Source organism: Tursiops truncatus, chromosome 14 (assembly GCF_011762595.2).
Source record: "Tursiops truncatus isolate mTurTru1 chromosome 14, mTurTru1.mat.Y, whole genome shotgun sequence".
NCBI lineage: Eukaryota > Metazoa > Chordata > Mammalia > Artiodactyla > Delphinidae > Tursiops > Tursiops truncatus.
This window is the reverse complement of record NC_047047.1, coordinates 50,026,165-50,044,263: the sequence shown is the minus strand read 5'-3', so window position 1 is coordinate 50,044,263 and position 18,099 is coordinate 50,026,165. Positions and strand designations below refer to the sequence as shown.

At 52.7% G+C, this 18,099-nt stretch overlaps 1 protein-coding gene across 1 annotated transcript in view; it reads right to left on the bottom strand.

Moving 5' to 3' along the window:
* The window catches only part of KCNK12 (potassium two pore domain channel subfamily K member 12), a 52,100-nt gene extending 36,620 nt beyond the window's left edge, over window positions 1–15,480 (bottom strand). Inside the window, exon 1 of the mRNA XM_019942579.3 lies at window positions 14,467–15,480. Coding sequence (XP_019798138.1) covers window positions 14,467–14,857 — 391 coding nt within the window. The 5' untranslated portion in view covers window positions 14,858–15,480. The remainder of the gene's footprint in view (window positions 1–14,466) is intronic.
* Window positions 15,481–18,099: the final 2,619 nt, after the last annotated feature.

Here is an 18,099-nt window from a genome sequence, read left to right as displayed (position 1 = left end):
AGGCTTGAATGTGGTTGAGAAGTCAGCCATACCAAGACCCAGGGAGCTGGACTCCCAGGAGCAGGAACAGCCAATGCAAATGCCCTGAGGTCTAATAAGTCCAGTCTGGACACCATAATGAGTTGAGCAAAGGGGAGAGCAGTACCAGTGAGGCTGAGAGGAGGCAGGGCCAGGTCACACAGGGCCTTGCATGTCATGGTGAGGAGTCAGATTTCCTGCAATGGGGAATCAGTGGTGGGTTTCAAATAAGGGAAGAGCTTGACTGATGTATACTTTTAACGGCCTCTTTGGCTGCTGTGTGGAGAAGAGGTTGTCAAGAAGCAGAAAGGAAGCTGGAGGATTGGTTAGAGACTGATTTAGTTGCCCCAGCAACATACAGTGGTTGTGACCAGAGTAGACCAGTAGTGATGGGCACAGAGACAGGGGATGAAATTGGAATGTATTTTACAGATTGAGCTGACAGGATTTGATGATGAATATGGAAAATTAGAGAGAAAGAGGCGTCAGGACAGCTCTTCCTGATGGTACCATTTATTGAGGTGAGGAAGACTGGAACAAAGCAGAAATCAACAGTTCTAGTTCGGTCTTTTTTAAGTTTTAATACATATTAGACTTCCACGTGGAAATGTCAAGCTGGCCCTTGGACCTGTGGTCTTGAAGCATAGTGTGGAAGATTGGGGTTATTCTTCTGGAAGTCATCAGCAGATAGGTGGGCTTTAAAGCCATGGGATGTGAAGGGGATCAGAGGATGTGACCCCAAAATATGCAACTTTGGCATAAGGATTATTTTAAGCTGGAGGCCATAGAGAAACAGCAGACTCAGGAAAAGCTTTCTAACCTTCCCCTATCTGCCCAAAGGTAGGGTATAAATTTTCCTTTGTGAAGGTGTCCCCCCGCCTCCTCAACTATACCAGGAAAGAAGAACAACTCTTAATAACCAGAGACACTTCTCACCCCAAGACTGCACAAATTGGAGTCTGCACAACAAACCTTACTAAAATAACCCTTACCTTCCTTTCCCCCATATATTTACCTTCTCACAAGTTACCACTCCTAGAAGCCCAGACCCTTTTGCCTTTGCCTTATCACTTCTCCACAATTTACTGCTCTTTGTTAAAATGGTATATAAGCCTCAGGCTTAACTGCTTCTTTGGATCTCAGTTCTTTTCTATGAAGCCCTCCATATGCATACATCATAAGACTTTTCTCATGTTAATCTGTCTTTTGTCAGTTTAATTTGCAGTACTCCAGGTATAAAACCTAAGGGCATAGAGGAAAAAAGGTTGCTTCCCCTACAGGTTAAGTGACATTGTCTGGAGAGAGAATCCAGGGAGAAAGGTCTAAGGACTGAATGTGGGGTCCTCTAACAATGAGAGATCACACAAAGGAGGGGATTCAGTGAAGGAGACAGGATAGCAGCCAGTGAGGGTCAAGGAGAGCACGATGTCTCAGAAGCCGAGAGAAAAGAGGATTTCAAGGAGGAATGGCCAGTGGTGTCAACTATTGCCGAGTGGCTGAGTAAGATGAAGACAGGGAAGTCATCACTGGATTAGCAGAAAGGAGGCCATGGGGGATCTTATAAGAGCAGACTCAGTGGAAATATGGGGTAGATTCTGGATCGATGTGGATCCAGGGAGGAAGGGAGATGTTGACTACTCTTTGGAGAAGCTTTCCCGTAAAGAGGAGCAGAGAAATGGGGAGGTAGCTGGAAGGTGATGCAGGGGTCAAGGAAGGGTCTATTAAGAAGGAAGAAAAGACAGCATTTTTGCATGCCAATGGAGGACACACTGACCATGTATGGGGCGGGTCATGGCAGAAACAAGTCTCTGAGAAGGTTGGAGGGGATGAGACCCAGTGAAGCAGGCATTTGAAAGTGGACAATCTGTCTGCTATCATAAGGAAGCAGCAGCTCCCCATGATGAATGGATCAGCGGTTGTAAAGATGAGAGTCCCTGTCTGATGACTTGTATTTTCTCAGGGAAGTGTGAGCAGAGTGAGGGCTATGGGAGGCTGGAGGTGGGAAGAAGAGGGATAAGTGGTGAACTGACACAATAGGAAGGTAGTAGGAGGGTCTGCCAGCATGGAGTGTCCGGCTGGTCCCCAGGGTCACTAATTTAAAGTTGGACCAGTCAGCATGTTTGCATGGTTTTCTCCAGCCACGTGTAGCGGCTTGGGTACAGGTAAGGAATAGGTGGAAAGCTGGCATTTTGATGGTACCAAGTTGGGGACAGGGACACAATGCAGGGAGAGAGAGAGGCAAGGAAGTTAAGGGTGCTTGCAGAGGGAAGCACCTCTGAATCTAAGTTGGGTTAGAAAAGAAATGAGGGCCCAGAAAAGATGATGGAAACATAGTAGGGGACTGCCCGTTTGGGGTCCAAGGAATACTATATTGGGGCAACAGTGGATGAGAGCTGGAAGGATGGGAGGTGGTGATCAGAAGGTGAGCTTTGAAGGCAGTGCAGTTCACTGGTCATAGCAAGGACATGGGTAGAACAGAGTACCTGCCAGAGTGGGACAGAGAAAAACATTGCTGTGGGTGAGATGGTCAAGGAATGTGAGGCCCAGGTCTTGGATGGATCATGCCTGGGAGACTGGAGGGGAAGGCAGTGAGCCAGACTTGTTCAGTGAACGAGCAGGAGATGTTTCCTGGCAACCCCACCAGTGAATGACAGAGCTGAAATCCTAACCCAGGCCAGGGCCCTCAGCACTTGCGCCTAGCCACTACACTGCACTGCAAACCGTCTCTTGGTGTTGCAGATTTCTTCATTCTTAACATGGAGACACGTACAATGCCCACCTGCCTGACTGAACAACGCACATCGAGGAGCCTTATGAGGCACTTTGCGTACGTTGGGCATATGCTCCGTCGGCTGGACGGCTCCAGTGGACCTGGGCAGCTCATCAGTACAAGACACACCACCCGCATTAGCTCTTGAAACACACACTTCTGAATTGCCCACTGGGTCATGTGTATTGCTCACTAATTCGACCAGAAGCCCTTGACTTTAGGCACTGGGCTGCCTCAGGGATTTGGGGTTTGTGTGAAGGTGGCAATGGCAGTAAAGGGGACTTGGTGTGGCTCTGGGTTCCTGACATACTGGCTGCACGTTGCGTCTCACTGTAAATGCACTGGTGTGCCTGGAGAAGCCCCGGAGTGAAGACCTTTGCAAATTGAAGCTTTCTTTTACAAAGTGAATCATCGTCTGATTTGTAAGTGGAGATTTTCGTATTTTACTTTTCCTTCAACTGGTGCCTAGGTAGAGTTGAGAATCTTGGAAATGGCCAATTATTCAAATTTATGTTCTTTCCACAAATATTCGTGGAGCCCCTCCCATGTGCCAAGCCTGGTGCTAGGCACTGGGTGATGGAGCAGAGAACAGGAGAGACAGGCTCCTGGGTGCTGGGGGGATCAAGCCCCGCAGTTTCACTCAACGTGGGCAGAGTTTTGTGTTTTCCTTTCCCTCTCCGGCCTGGGCTGTCCCTGAAGCTTCTCTGGCAGGTCCTGGTGTGAGCAGCTCACCACGAGGTGCTCAGAATTCCGCACACTTGGCAGCAAGGGAATGAGGTCGGGGCCATTTGGAAAGCATTAGGGAAGAGTCACGCGGAGTGCGATTCGGGGCTTGTGTTTATCTCAACTGTAACTTTCCAGAAAGCTGGGACACCCCATTCCAATAAAAGCTTCCCCAAGTATTTTTAGAGGCATTGTGATGGTGCTGGGCTGTGTGGATAGGGGTGGTTTTCTGGATTTGTGGAATTGCATTTAGTTACTGATAAAACTTCTGTCCAATTTGTGAGCCAACATCTGGTTTCTAAGGGGTGTGCCATGGGCTGGTGATGGAAAAGGTAGAACTATTGAGCCGAGAGGCAGAACTCAGCAGGGCTTCCTTGTGGCTGGAAGCTGCGGCCAAGGCCAGGGCCAGATGGGGCATCTGGGTTGGTGGGAGAGCTGGGGCCAAGGAGCCTGGCCTCCTTGTTCAGAATTGAACTTTTCCCACCACTCCTGGGGCTCTGGGGGCTGAGGCTCAGAACTGTCTGGTTTGGTATCAATCCAGTGATTCTGCCGGGCCCCAGGCAGGGTAGGACAAGGACCCAGCTGACTCAGAGAGCCACGGAGACAGCACTGTCCGCCAGGGGAGCCCCAGCCAGAATGAGCTAGCTGTCTCCTGCACACCTGCCAGGCGGGGAGGGAGACGGGGGTGCTGGGAGGTTCCTGGAGCCCAGCCTGGGCCCAGGTTTTTCTACTCTCTTTTTATTATTTCCAGCAGTCCAAGGTTTTCAGTTACTCACACTCATTTATTCATTCCATCCATTCAACATTGATTAATCACCTACTTTGTGCCAAGCACTCTGCTCCATGATTTGCAGAAACTACCTCTTTGCTTTTCAATTATCCCCATCTCCAGACACGGTGCCCACTTTACAGTAGTCATTCAATGCATGGCTGCTGCCATATGGCTATTACTGTCATTAACTGTAGCAGTGACAAGCACTACTAAGACAGAGCTCCTGACCTGGAGGAAGGAGAAAGGATACCTACGATGTTCTGGGTCCGGTACCAGCCTTTACCATACCTTACCCCACCGAACAGAGGCTGGTATTATTGCCAGGGAAACTGGCATAGAAACAGATAATGACCACGTGTCTGGGGGCAGTGAGAGGGGCTCCAAGAAGGTCTCGCTTTAGTGGCCTCGTTTGAGCTGCGCCTTGAAGTCCAAGTTCACTTGGTGGAAAATGGAGAGAAAGGGGAAAACATTCCAGGTGGAGAAAACAGCCTGTGCGATGGCCTGGAGGCGGAATGTGCCTGGGGTTCAGGGTGGGGTGCAGGAGGGATGGCCAGAAGTTAAGAGTGGCTAGAGCTGGGGATGCACCAGCAGGTGCTTGGTTTCACGCCTTCCCTCAATGTCTGGGTGGGTTTGCCTCCAGGACATGACCTTGGACAGTCCTGAGCTGGCCGAGTGCCCAGACGTTCCTGGCTGATGTGCTCAAGTGCGGACCTTCCGGTTATTTGCTTTTCTGGTCCCGCCGCTCTGTGGCCACTGCTGCTATCCCAGGTGCAAGGCTGAGGGCCCTCAGCTCATGAGGTCCTTTCTCTGGGCAAGAGCTTGGTGTAGTTGGCCCCCAAAGTTCCCATCAACGGCTCCCAGAGTTGTAGTGAGCTCTGCGTGAAGCACCATGCTTTGCCTGCCTGCAGCCTCCCTCAAAAGGGGCGCAGCGTTGTGTAGGATGGAAAGCTCAGTGTAGCCATGGGGGCTACAAGGAGCATAGCACAGCCAAATCCAAGCCCCTAAACTGTGATTGAGCCCTTGCTGACACCACCTCATATTCACCTCTTCTGCCCCCACCGCCCCCAGACCCCAGACTGGGCTGTGACTCTTCTCCCTCTGTGGTCGTGCATGGCTCAGGGGCAACAGAAAGGATGCCATACAGTCAGGAGGCCTGAATCCTCTATCCTGCCATTGACTCCCTGCTGTGTGAACCCAGGCAAATCGCTTAACCTCTCTGAGCCTGTCTCTTCGTCTGTGAAATGGGATAATAGCATCCTCTTTGCTGTCCTAGGCTTTGGGGGAGGTTCCTGAATAAACATGGGTAAAAACACAGTAAACGGGCAAGCACGACGTGTGTGTGTGTGTGTGTGTGTGTGCGTGTGTGTGTGGGGGGGGGTGACAATCAGTGAGACCAGCGATGTTGCGGTTACCCTCTTTCTCCCCGGAACAAAGGCCCTGGCTGCTGGCATGGTGGAGTCTGGAGAGGGAAAATGCTGGCAGGCCCTGCAGCCTCCCCTGTCCTGCCCTAGGACAGGGAATGCTTTTTCTACCCAGCAGGGGAGCTGAGTAGCCCCAGGGTGAAGGGTACAGAGTAAGGTTTGGGCCTGGGGACCTGAAGCAGCACCCTGGTTCCCACCCAAAGTGGGGCTGTTCACCTCAGTGCCGTCCTGCAGCCTCCTCCACCCGCAGTCCCAACACCAGAGTCGCCTCAGAGAAGCGTAGCGAGGCCTGGCCTCAGCCCCATCTGGCCTCTCTGCTGGTCTCAGCTCCACGACCTCCCCCTAAGCCCAAGCACTGCCAGGAGGCCTCAGCCCACTAAACCAGGATGGTGGGCAGGGGTGTGGCTCCCCAGGGCTCTGCTCTGGGGGTGAGAAGCAGAGACGTACCGGGGGACAATGGTCTAAACCACCGCTCAGTCACTTGTTCAGTTATTCACCAAACAGCTTCTTTAAAAAGATCAAAGAGCACACACGTGAGGAATTATTAACACATTCTAGTTGAGGAACCAAAGAAAATGCATTTTAAAAAGCACCCTCCCAGGCCAGTTATGTAAGGCGCAGGACAGCAACATGCCCCAGAGACAGCGGCCGATGAGAGGGTGGCAGATGCCACAGTGCAGGGGCGGCTGAGACCCAGAGGGCTGTACGCAGAGTGGTGGGTCGGCGATGAACTGGGCCTCGGTTTCCCCCCGTGCAGGATGGCAGCCCAGGGCTCACCCAGGAGGCTTGCCCAGTTCTGAGGAGCTGATGCTTTCCAAGGGTTTGCCAGGCACTGCACACGTGGATGAGCTCATTCAACCCTTGGAGGTGCCCGTGGGGTAGGGAACATTGTTATCCTCACTTTACAGAGGAGGGAACTGAGGTAAGAAGAGGCACATCCTCTCACTGGGAGCACATGGCTTGTCAGTGGCAGAACTGGGACTGGGACCCAGTCTGCAGAGTTGGTGCATTTAGTCTGCACTAAACTGCACCAGAAGATGTGAGCAAATAGCCTTCCCAGATATGAGAACATCAGAGCTGGAAGGGACCCACGTGACCCCGGCACTCCCTGCTTTTAGGAATGAAGCCACTGAGGCCCTGCGTGGTGTCGTGTCCTGCCCACGGCCGTGCAGCCAGTGAGGGGCAGAGTGGGTCCAAGCTGCCAGTTCCTGACTCACTGCTGCTTCTCTCTTCCCATGCTATGCCCAGTGCAGTCTGGGAACCAAGAATATGGGCGTCACTGGGAGCTAATGAGGAATGCAGTCTCAGGTCCCACCCAGACCTACTGAACAGAAAGTGCTCTTGCCCTTTGACGAGAGCCTGGTGATTTGCATGCACTTTACTGATTGAGAGGCACTGCTCTGTGCTACCCTGCCTTCCTGGTCGGCAATATCTGTTACTGTGAGAATAATGACATTGTATCCAGACACTGTAAAACTTCAAATTGCAAGATACCGGAAGCTCCATCCTGGAGTCACCTGGGATCTGGGGGAAGTGACAGAGTGGGCCCCCCAGAGCTTAATCCTTCACAGGGCCCTGCACACCCATCCTGCTAGTGAGCTTGGGAGCTTAGTCCTGAGCTGGGCTTGCCCAAGCCCAGGGAGGAGGTGACACTCAGAGCATCCTCACCGGAGCCACTGGCTGCTACGGTCCCCCAAGAATTAGAGCTGGCGGTTGGCTAGGGAATGGCCTGGTTTAGGACAGAACTTCCTGGGGCCAGAGCCTGACAGCCGTGGTGGCAGCTGCCTAGAGCTGGCTTGGGGTGAGCCAGGGGGCCTCGGTTCTCTCTCACTCTCTACCAGCACCTCTCCTGTACCGTCTCAGTCCCATGGAAAGTCCTTTGTCCTCAGAGCCTCAAGACCCTATGCCTCCCCAAACTTCACCTCGTAGAAACCCTGCCACTGACCCCAGGTGAGATCAGAGCCTGAGACTGCCCAGCACGCCCACCTCAGCCCCACATTCTGGTTGGCTGGCTGGCAGCCCCTGGCCAAGCCCTGGATCCTGGGAAGGTCAGTGGAGCTGGGCAGAAGCAAGGGGAGGGCTAGGAGACTAGGGCAGACCCTGGGCTGGGGCTGTGAACAGAAACACAGTGGCCTTTTGCTCCGTCTCACCTCCTCTGAATCTGAGGCCACCACGCAAGGGCACAGAGAGTCCCACTGTAGCTGACGGGGGTGGGAGCCCTGAGCTCCACCTTCGAACACAGACCTAAGGCTCCCCCACAGCCTTCAGATGCAGCCGGAGCTTCTCCCTGGAGGACCCTCCAAGGCACTCGACTTACTTTGCTGCTCCTCAGATGCCCTACCCGCCTCCCTCCAAGCTCTTCCCCTTTGTCTTTGATGTACTGTTCAACTTTCACCCCTTCTGGGAAGACTGGTATCTGCTCAGAAGAGCCATGGCGGGATCTGGTTCATTTGCAGGGTGTGTGTGTGTGTGTGTGTGTGTGTGTGTGTGTGTGTGTGAGAGAGAGAGAGAGAGAGAGAGAGAGAGAGAGAGAGAGAGACAGACAAGAGAGACAGACAGAGAGACAGACAGAGAGATCTTCAGCAGTATTCAGGAAACTTTTCCAAGGCGGCATGAGAGCTCAAGGACCTCAGAGTCCACATAGGCAGGTCCTGGGTCAGCACCAGCTCTCAGCAAATGCCCCTCGGACTTGCTGTGCAACCTTGAACACCCTCTCTCCTTCTCTGAACCTACGTAAAATGAGGAACAAGGCTAACTTAACCCTCTTCGGGTTGGTCTTGGAGGAGCACCAGGGCTCCTCAGAGAAGCTTTCAGGGAGTACCTGGCATCTAAGGGGAGGCCTGATGGGTGGGGCTCCAGCTCCCCTGTTTTCTGTAATAGGCTGCTTGTTGGCCTTTGTTGACAAAATGGTATAAATGCCTGGGGAAAGTTCTGGAGGATTTCTATGGTGCTCTCCAGCTGGAATACTCTAGAGCTAGGTGTCTGCTCCATGTGGCACAATTCTGGGCCAGTCCAGGCTGGGGTCCTTGGGCACAGTCAGGACCAAAGGGAAGAACCCTCTCCCTCAACTGGCTTGGCCCAGGAGTGGTGGCAGACATCCCGGGAATGCAGGGGACAGGAAGGAAGAAGGTCCAGGTACCCCGTCTCTGTCTTTGATGGCCGGGCAGCTGCTCCTATTCTCCTTCCTGCCCTTCTCCACCCACCCAGAATTTCCCAGAGGAAGTGGCTCTCATTCAAGCAAGGGAGGCTGAAGATGCTTTAGTCACTGACTTGTTCAGGGGTCAGCTCAGCCCCTGGGAGTGAATGCAATCCTGGAGTAAACCAAGTGAATCTGTGGCCTGTTTCCATGGGGCAATTTGCTGGGTAACTGTCCAGTCTCTTCTAGGCTTTGAAGAGGTTGTAGGCTCAGCTCAGGAGAGATGAGACAGTCCTTCACTCCAGAGGGACTGGCCCCAAGAGCCATGAAGATGGTAGTGTGCCCTGACTATCAATTTCACTGCTGGGAATTCAACTGAAGGAGATATTGCGTAAAGAAAAGGCCATCTTCATGAAGATGATGACTGTGGCATTACTCACAACAGCCCCCAAATTGGGAACCACACCGAGCTACACAGCAACAGGGGTAGTAAATTACAGAACGTCAGTTACATAGAATATTATGCACCCATTAAAATTAGTATGTAGAAACATGGAAACAACACTGATAAAAAAATGTTACCAAAAGCAGCTCAGCACTTGTCAAGGAGTTCCCTTTCTTTTTCCTACAAAAGGTGACAAAGAACTGCAGGGGAACTTGCAAAAATGAAAACAGTTATGTTAGGGCAGAGTATTAGGAGTTATTATAATTACTGACTATTTACAATGTGCTGGGTTCAGTGCCGGGTGCTGAGGACAGAGCAGTGAATTAGAATGTATTTCCTTGCTCTCCATCTACAGCTTCAAATCTAATGATGGATTTTTTTCCCCTAAATGTCCTTCAGAGTTGTCATAGCATCATCTTCCAATAAAAAATAGCTGATGAGAGAAATAAGCGAGGAAAGGTACTCCTCTCCTTCTGGGTAATGTATTTCATTCCCGGCATCAGAGCCGCCTCCAGCTGGATTACATACATGTCAGAAGAAAACCGAATGTAAATGTGGTAGTGACATTTCGGACTCATAATGTCTTAGTTTCCTTTGAAGCAAAAACATTTTTAAAACTCCATGTTAAAAAAGAAGTAAAAAGTTAGGACTTGAAAATTAAGTATGCCTAATTCTGAAAGTAGCAAGCTAAATTATGCAGTGCCAAAAGTGACATCTCTTATACCTACACCATCCCGGCTACAGCGGCATGGTTTTAGCTTTATAGCTAAAATATGCTGCCAGAAAACCTAATAAAAGGAAGCAAAAATATTTCTGTTTATATCAAGCTGCCATTTGAGAGAGACTTTGAAATATGTTCTTCTCTATGTGTAAATCTGACAGCAGTTGCATAATTAAAACCCCAGTGGAGAGTTTCCTTTTAATCTTTTCAAAGTAAACCAATAAAACATCCTTTAGGATGTGAAATGATGGATTAATACTCTTTGGATTGCTTGAATATCTTTGAGCTAGGGCCTGACTCCAAGAATACTATTTAGTACTAAAAGAACACCAGCCAGCGTCTTTCTCTTTAGGAGTTCATGTAATCACGGGAGATGCAGATGACATGCCAAAGGCGACACATGCATGGTTACGAGTTCTGCTTGTCTTGGATTTTGTTAAATGGAGGGATGAATAAATGGATGTATTTACATGAAAACAAACTTGATTTCAATCCCCTGGGAATATGTCATAGAGCATAAATGGCAGAAATAGCAACTGCCCAGGATTTCAGTTCAGCGTAAGCAATCAATATGAATAATTTAGACCACGAAGTGGATTTTCATTTTGCTTAAGCTATTCAGCCTGACTTTCTATTCAGCCTCAACTACCACTGAACAGCCACTGGCAAATCTTCCCACTGGGTCTATGTTGTACGGACAGTTGCACATTACCTAACTCCGGATATGGGCCTTGTTCAAGCCAAATGTCAGGACAAGTATTCTACCTCATCATGGTGTTTCATCTAACATGAGTACACACAACCACACCTGAATTTTTCTTCTGTGTCTCCCTCTAGCTGAAGGCCCATTCCTGCCCCTTCTTCCCCTCCCCTACACAAACGAACACACACACACACACACACACACACACACACACACGTGTGCAAAAGAAGGCAGAGAGAAAGTGGCTGCTGTCCTTGGACCAGAATTTACCCGAATGTCTCCTACTTGCTAGCATTTCTGTCTCTAACCTTCTTGGTACTGGCTCTTGCCTTCCCAGCTGTCTAAGACTTACCAGATGCTTCTAGTCTATCTGACCTCTAAGATGTGTCTGATCCTTCAAGTTTTCTCTGGACTTAATCAACTGTTGGCCTGACCAACAGACCAGTCCTTTTGCTCAGCCCTGCTGTAGTGTCTGTCAGACACACACACATACACACACACACACACACACACACACACACACACACACACACGTTATTAAATACTTCAGCCTCAAACAGGAATGTGCCCACCAATTATATCAATGAAACTGGGAGAATAAACACTGCATAACTTGGATTCTGGACCCAGCTGAATACATAATTAACTGTGACCTGAGACACGTCCCTTAACGCTCTGAGCCACATGGGATTGGACCAAAGGACCCCTCCTTGTTCCAATCATCATTAGTGAGGCTAGCCAAGATGTGGCGCCCATGAACACTGCAATCCAACTGCCCATGTTGGAATATGCTTCCACCTTTGTCTTGTAGAATAAGCTTTAACCTTTCAACATATTAGCACTTGGGGCCTGATATACACAATATATCATATTTATGGGATGAATGAAGAAAGGGTTTTCTACACTAAAGTCTAGATGAATCATTTAGTTGGGTCTATACAATACAAGAAAATGTCCACACTGCTGCATGGACCATACACACTGTGATATTCAAATAAAACCGAGTGCATGCTAATTTTCCTCTTCGCTGGATGAGGTGTCAGATAGAGAATACTGCCTGCCCATTTTGGATTCAGCTTTGGTTTCCTGAGCTGCAGAATCCATAAAAGCACCAGTAATAATAATTGTCTCTGAAGACTCAGGGCATTTAAGGGAAAGGAACTACATAAACAGAAGTGAAACTGACGTAGGTAGGTCTTTACTTAAATCTCATCCAAGTACATTTTGCAAGAGAAGCCTGAAATAAAAATCATGCTACTTCAGGATTCAGCAGAACTTATGTGACAGAAGTGACCAATTTGAACCACTGCCCCAGACCACGTCAGCAGGTGGATAACTGATAGAGACCCTGCTACTTGTGTGGCTTTCTTGGCGCCTCTGCAAAGGGGCTGGTTCAATGCCGAGCTGTCCACTGGCTGGTTCTGGTCCTGAGTGCAGCTCTTCTCAGAGATAAATATCTCCCTGCAGCAGATTTTGGAAACAATGTGCTGGGTCATTTGTAACATAGCCACCAGCTTCAGCATAGCCTCCTACAATGCTTGCCTACATCCCCAAACACAAATCAAGAAAGAGAACATAGTTTCTTTCTGCTTGACTAAAGAACAGCCAATCCTGCTCGTAGATTAAGGGCTCGGGCTTGGAACAATTTACCAACACGCTGACTTGATTTTGTGCAAAGAACTGACAGAAGCTGTAGAAGCCATGGCTGGGCGGTGAATGAAGGCATTGATGGGAGCTCATCAGAAAGGCACAGAGACCACAGGTCACTGGAATGAGGCCCCATTTGGATAGACTCATGGCCTGTAGGGGAAGGGGACACTGCTCCCACCTTTCCCTTAACCTGTGGGCTCCATTAGGAAGCCAAGGTCAGAGCACACCGCTGGGAAAGAAAGGCTGTGGCTGCCCAACTTGTGCACAGGTTGCCTCTAGGTGAAAGCCAAAGAGTGTGTTTACAAGAGGAAGAGCATAAATCAATAATGAGCTATGAACACATGATGTCATCTTCCAGGACTAAGCGTCTTTGGTACTTTTAAAGCACTTAAAAAAAAAAAGAAAAAAAAACTCTAGTTGCTATAGCAACTTGATGCAGCTCTTAAAAGGGGATTTTTTTTAAGGGGGTCATTTTATATCTTCAATCACCATAACAACATGATATAGCTTTTAAATGGTATTTTTATCCAATTTGTGTGTACTTTGGACTTGGGCCACATTTGCCTTTTCTATTTAAAGTCATCAGATCAAACATGACACATGAAAATTCATTGAAAGGAAGCCCTTTCGTAGACTATACATATACACTCAGAGAGCCATCTCTAGCTGCTCATATCCTGCACATGGACGCAGTCTTTCTCTCTGCCTCCCAGCAGCCACCTACAATGGCTTACGCTGGCCAGTTAGTCCATTCCCCCGTCTCTAAGCTGGCATACCAATCCAGCCCAGAACCCACCCACAGAAGGCGGGCCGGTGCAATCCCTCACCTCTCAGCCCAGTGAATCCAGTCCCCTCCTCCAAAACTACCACCGGGGGATAGTGCTTTGGGGTGACTAGAGGCATGACCAACCAAGGGCCTTCTTCCACCCTGGGACTGGAAGCAGGAGGAGATGAGACACAAAGTCTTGCCAAAGTGAAAATCTTGTATTTATTCTGCACTCTATACAGTAATGGGAAGAGGTCTGTTTCACGTGACACCCAGGGCCCAGGGAAAGTGGGGGAGGGATGGGGAAAGTGGGTGAGAGGAGAATAAAGAGAGGGACAGGGTGGAGTGGGGAGCAGTGATGGCTCCACAATCTCTACAAGAGAGGCTCAGAGGAGGGGCGAAAGAAACAGGGGGGCTTCGAGGAATAGTTACACAGCATTTTTTGTACAGTTGCAAAATCGTGAACTATTTTACCAAAAATAAGAGGAAGGGATGATGGAAAGTATAGAGAAACTACCCCCTGCACCCAAGCTACCCCCTTGGTGCCACTATTGGTTGGATAAGATAGCAAGGTAACAAAGAAGAGAGGTCAAGAAATTGGAGGGGAAGCTGGAAGAGGGGAGGGGGGAAGTAAGAGGAGAAAACCAGAACCAGAGCGGCTGCAGTCCTATTCTCCAAGTCTAATGGGGTGGTGTAGACTGTAAAAAAAAAAAAAAAAAAAAAAAAAAAAAGCGAAGGAGATCTAGGGATTCGTCTGGGGAAATGGTCGCCTTCCCCAGGGTAAAAGGGCTGGAGGACTCTGAGGGAAAACGCGTGTAAAAGAAGAAAGGAGAAGAGAAGGGAGGTAACAACGCTGTGAGTGGAGAGAGGAAGGGTTTTCCAAATCACCTGGATGAGGAAACCGAGGACTAGGGGGCGTGAGAAATAAGAAGGAAGCAGCAGGCCCCTCATACATGTTCTCCCAAGTCCTTTTTTAGAAGCCGAAACTGAGGCACAAGCGGTTAGGTCACGCAGTTGGCAAGTGCTGGAGCGCGGGCGGCCCCCCGTCTGCCCAGCGCCCGGGTGAGGGTTCTCCCCGTTTGGCCTCTTTGCCAGGCAGTCACCGCTGGGTGCGCGCCAGAGATGGGCCTCTCAGGCCACCTCCCGCGCCGAAAGCCAGTAAAGAGGGAGACCGAGCAGGAGGAGGGGGACGGGTGGGGAGGAGAGGGCGAAATGAAAGTAGGCAGCGGGGCCTCAGAAGGGAAGAGGGAGCCGAGGGACGCGGCTCGAGCCCCGAGCAGTGGAAAGGGCGGCACGTGAAAGACGCGGAGAGGAAAGTCGCCCGCTGGGCGCGCCGCTCACCTATGGTCGACACCACGGTGCCCACGAAGTAGAAGGCGCCGGGGAAGTCCCAGCGCGGGCGCAGCGCGTCGGCTCGGACGCCGGCTGCCAGCGCGGCCTCGTAGTGCCGGAGGAAGGCGCGCAGCTCCGGCTCGGCCACTCCGTGCGCCGCGCTGAAGTTGCGCAGCGTGGCGCCCCAGCGCGCCCGCGCCTCCGCCTCGCCCGGGCTCTCGAGCGCCGAGAAGACTGTGGCGCCAGCCACCAGGTAGAGGCCGATGAGCGCTGCCAGCAGCACGAAGCGACCCGTGTCCTCGTTGAGGTGCGAGCGGCGGCAGCAGCAGCAGCAGCAGGAGGGGCGCGGCAGGCGGCGGCGGCAGCGGCGGGGCGGGGGCCGGGGGCTGCGGGAGGACATGGTCCGGAGCTCAGCCCCGGGGCCGGGGCGGCGCTCGGGGCCCGGGCCGCGACATCCCCCCCGCGGGAGCAGAAACGTGAGGATGGTGACCAGGGGTCGGGGGCCGCCGCGGAGCCCCTCGCCGCCTCCTCCAGAGCCCGGACGGCGGGGCGCCTCCGCCTCCTCCTCGGCGCTCAGGCCGCACACGGGTCCCGCGGCCCTTCGGGCGCCGGAGCTGGGGCGCTCCTTTCTGCGCCCCGACGCCTGGCCGGCTGCCGCGGCTCCTCACCCACCGCCCTCGGGCGCGGGGGTCTCAAGGTAGGCCCCTGCCGCCTTGTGGCCGGCGTCCACGGGGCCCCGGGCCTCATACTCCTCTCCAGACAGGCCGCGGGCTGCGGGCGGGGCGGGCTGTAGAGCCCGGGCGCCTAGGACAGGGACGGGAGAGCGGGGCACGAAGAGAGACCCCGGGCGCGTCCCATGAGACGTTCCCGGCTCAGCGGCTCCCCAGCGCAGGCTCCGTGGGCAGTCCAGCTCCCGCCCCCGGGCTTGAGCTGGCGGCGTCGGCTTCGGAGCCTCGGAACCGAGCTGAGTCCGGGGAAGCGCTCCCTTTCCAGCTCCAGCCGGAGAGCCGCCCGGCACGGAGAGGCGGAGTCACCGGCGCCCGGGGCGGGGTGTTGGGGGGTGGGGAGTAAGGAAGGGAGAGAAGGGGTGGGGAGTTGGGCTGCTGCGACGCCTCCCTGTCGTTCTGGCTGCACTAATGCGGGGCACCGAAGCAGGTGTCCGGACTGCGGTGCTGGCTACCACGCCGCCAGGGAATACCGTCCAGCCCCTCCCTGCGCTTCGGCTCCGGAATCCCTCCCTTCTGTCCAAGCCGTCGTCAAACTTTGCTCAACTTGATGTTGTCCTGTGGTCTCAGGTGCTGGAGGCCGAAAGACGGTAATGCCCTGACACTGGGCTCTCCAGCTCCAGTCCGAAGTTTAAGTTCCCTGTCGCTCGCGTCTTCTTCCTGCATCCATCCACAGCGCCAGGTCTCGGAGGGTTCCTTTGGGGAAAAGATTCCGCTTAGGAGCGGAGAAAGGGCCACTCGACTCGGGGCGACCGGAGAATGAGGGCGTCTCCTCCCCCTCCCGACCGAGCGGGTGGCCGGCGTCAGCACCGCGGACAGCGCATCGGTGCCGCAGCCGCCGGGCGGGCGGCTCTGGGGCTGTGGGGACCCGCGGCGCGGGACGAGCCGGTCACCCTGCTGCGCTGTGCTTCCCCAAACCCCCGGTTTCCCTTTCTACCTCCCTTGTGTCCCCTCAACCCCTAAGGCAGGTGCGGTCGCGGAAGCGGAGAGCTGACAGGGAGGGGACGCTGCGGAATAGAGACGGGGGAGGAGTCAAGAGCGAGTAGAGGACCAAGGTGCCACGGGAGGAGGAGGCCTTCGGGCCCACCGGCTGCTGGATCTCCCTTCGTCACCCCAACCCTCTGACCCTCCGGTCCAGGGCGGGGAACGCTGGATAAGAACCTGGCTGCGGCAGGGTGGGTAGAGGAGGTGCAGGGAGAGCCCACTAGCCGGCTGCCCCGAGGCCGGCGGCGGGAAGGCTGGGTTCTTGAGCGCTGAGGAGGGTGTGTGTGTGTGGGGGGTACATCGTCGCCCCCTCCGCCGCGTGGCAACAGGGAAACACGGTGGGGGGCTCGGCCCCAGCGTGGGAGCTTCTCCGCCCTCCGCGGGCCGCCTTTGCCGGGATCTCTAAGTTCTGTGTCGAGGAACGTCCTTGGTACGGATAGAAAACCGTCCTCTTCTGGCAGCCAGCCCCTTCTCCATCCGTCCCGCTTCCACGGGAGAGGGGGACCCTGATGATGATGAGACGATACAGATAACAGAAAATGAAGATAATTATGGAGGCTGTGCTTAGCTACCCTAGGTGGGTGAACCGTGACTAAATACAGAACTAGCCCCCCACCCCAAGTCTCGGGCGGTCTGGTCTCCACAGCAGAAAACACTCAAGCTAAGGCCGACCCAAAGTAGTGGCATTGTCAGTCCCCTAAGCGTCAAGGGACTCAAAGTCGTCCACAGGCAGGGGGTAGGGGTGGGGTTTGGGCAAGAGAGCTGTCCAGAAGCTGAAAGGCATCTGACTTCAGATGTTGCTTTACCCAAACCAGGGCACATCGGAGGCTTGGATCTTCCTAGAAGTTCTCCTCCAGTTTATGGGTGGAGCCAACTATACTCCCCTTTGTGTTAGGGGAGGGGCCAATGGGAGAGGATCCACCACTAGCATAGTCAGAACCAGCCTTACTGGTACTGGATGGCATGTGGTTAACTTCGCAGTGGTCTTCTGAGAAAGGGGCAAGGGGAACCTTTGTGTGAGGGGGAGAACATCTCATCCACTGAGAATACAGAGCCCTCTCCTCCTTTTTCTGGAGCACAGTGGGAGCCTTATGTAAACACACATTTTTGCCATTGCAGACTATTTTTACTATTGGCAAAATGCACTTCAACTACTCTCTTCAAGCCTTTGCCTCCCGTGGGCTCACCACTGGTGTCACCCCAGCCTGTTCCCCCATCCCTACCATACCCCCATCTCTACAAGCTTCTGCAGGCAGGGAGGACAGCCTAGCTGTGGGCCTCCAGGGCTGGATTCCACTTGACTGGTCAGCTCTGACAGAAGTGTCACTCCTGGAGTTGGCCCTGGAGTCTCCAGATGCAGTCTCCAGATGCAGAAGGGCATTGCCAGATCTCTCAGTGGTTTCCTTTGCCCAGACTCCCAGGTCAGGGACAGAGTGCTTTGCTGCAGTGTTCCGTGCCTCTGGACCTGCTCCTTGCCCAGCTGGCAAAGGGCCTGCCTTGTCCTCCCGCTTGTTATTCTAGCTTGATTAGTAGCAAACCCCTGGCATCAATCTCAACTGTGAATGACCTAATCAATTTATATAATAGGGAAATGATCAGTTCCCTGAACATAGGCTCGGGTTCTTTGGGGAACCAGTGCCATGATGAATGCTGTTTTTTTGCCCACTGAATCCATATAAGTCACTGGCTTCCCTCAAAGGTAGGGAAGCTAGCTACCCTCAAAGCTTTTACCTCAGCCCTGAATTGCTGCAACAGCCTCCAAAGAATGGGGGCTTGCTATCACAGATGCGTCCGTGCTTCGGTCTATCCTGCCTGCACCTGCCCATCATTGCCCTGACCGTGTCCATTTGATCTGATCATGTGACTGATGTCCATAGACGACAGTCTCCAATGGTTCCTTCAAAACTATAAAAATTTAGTCTCAAACACTTGT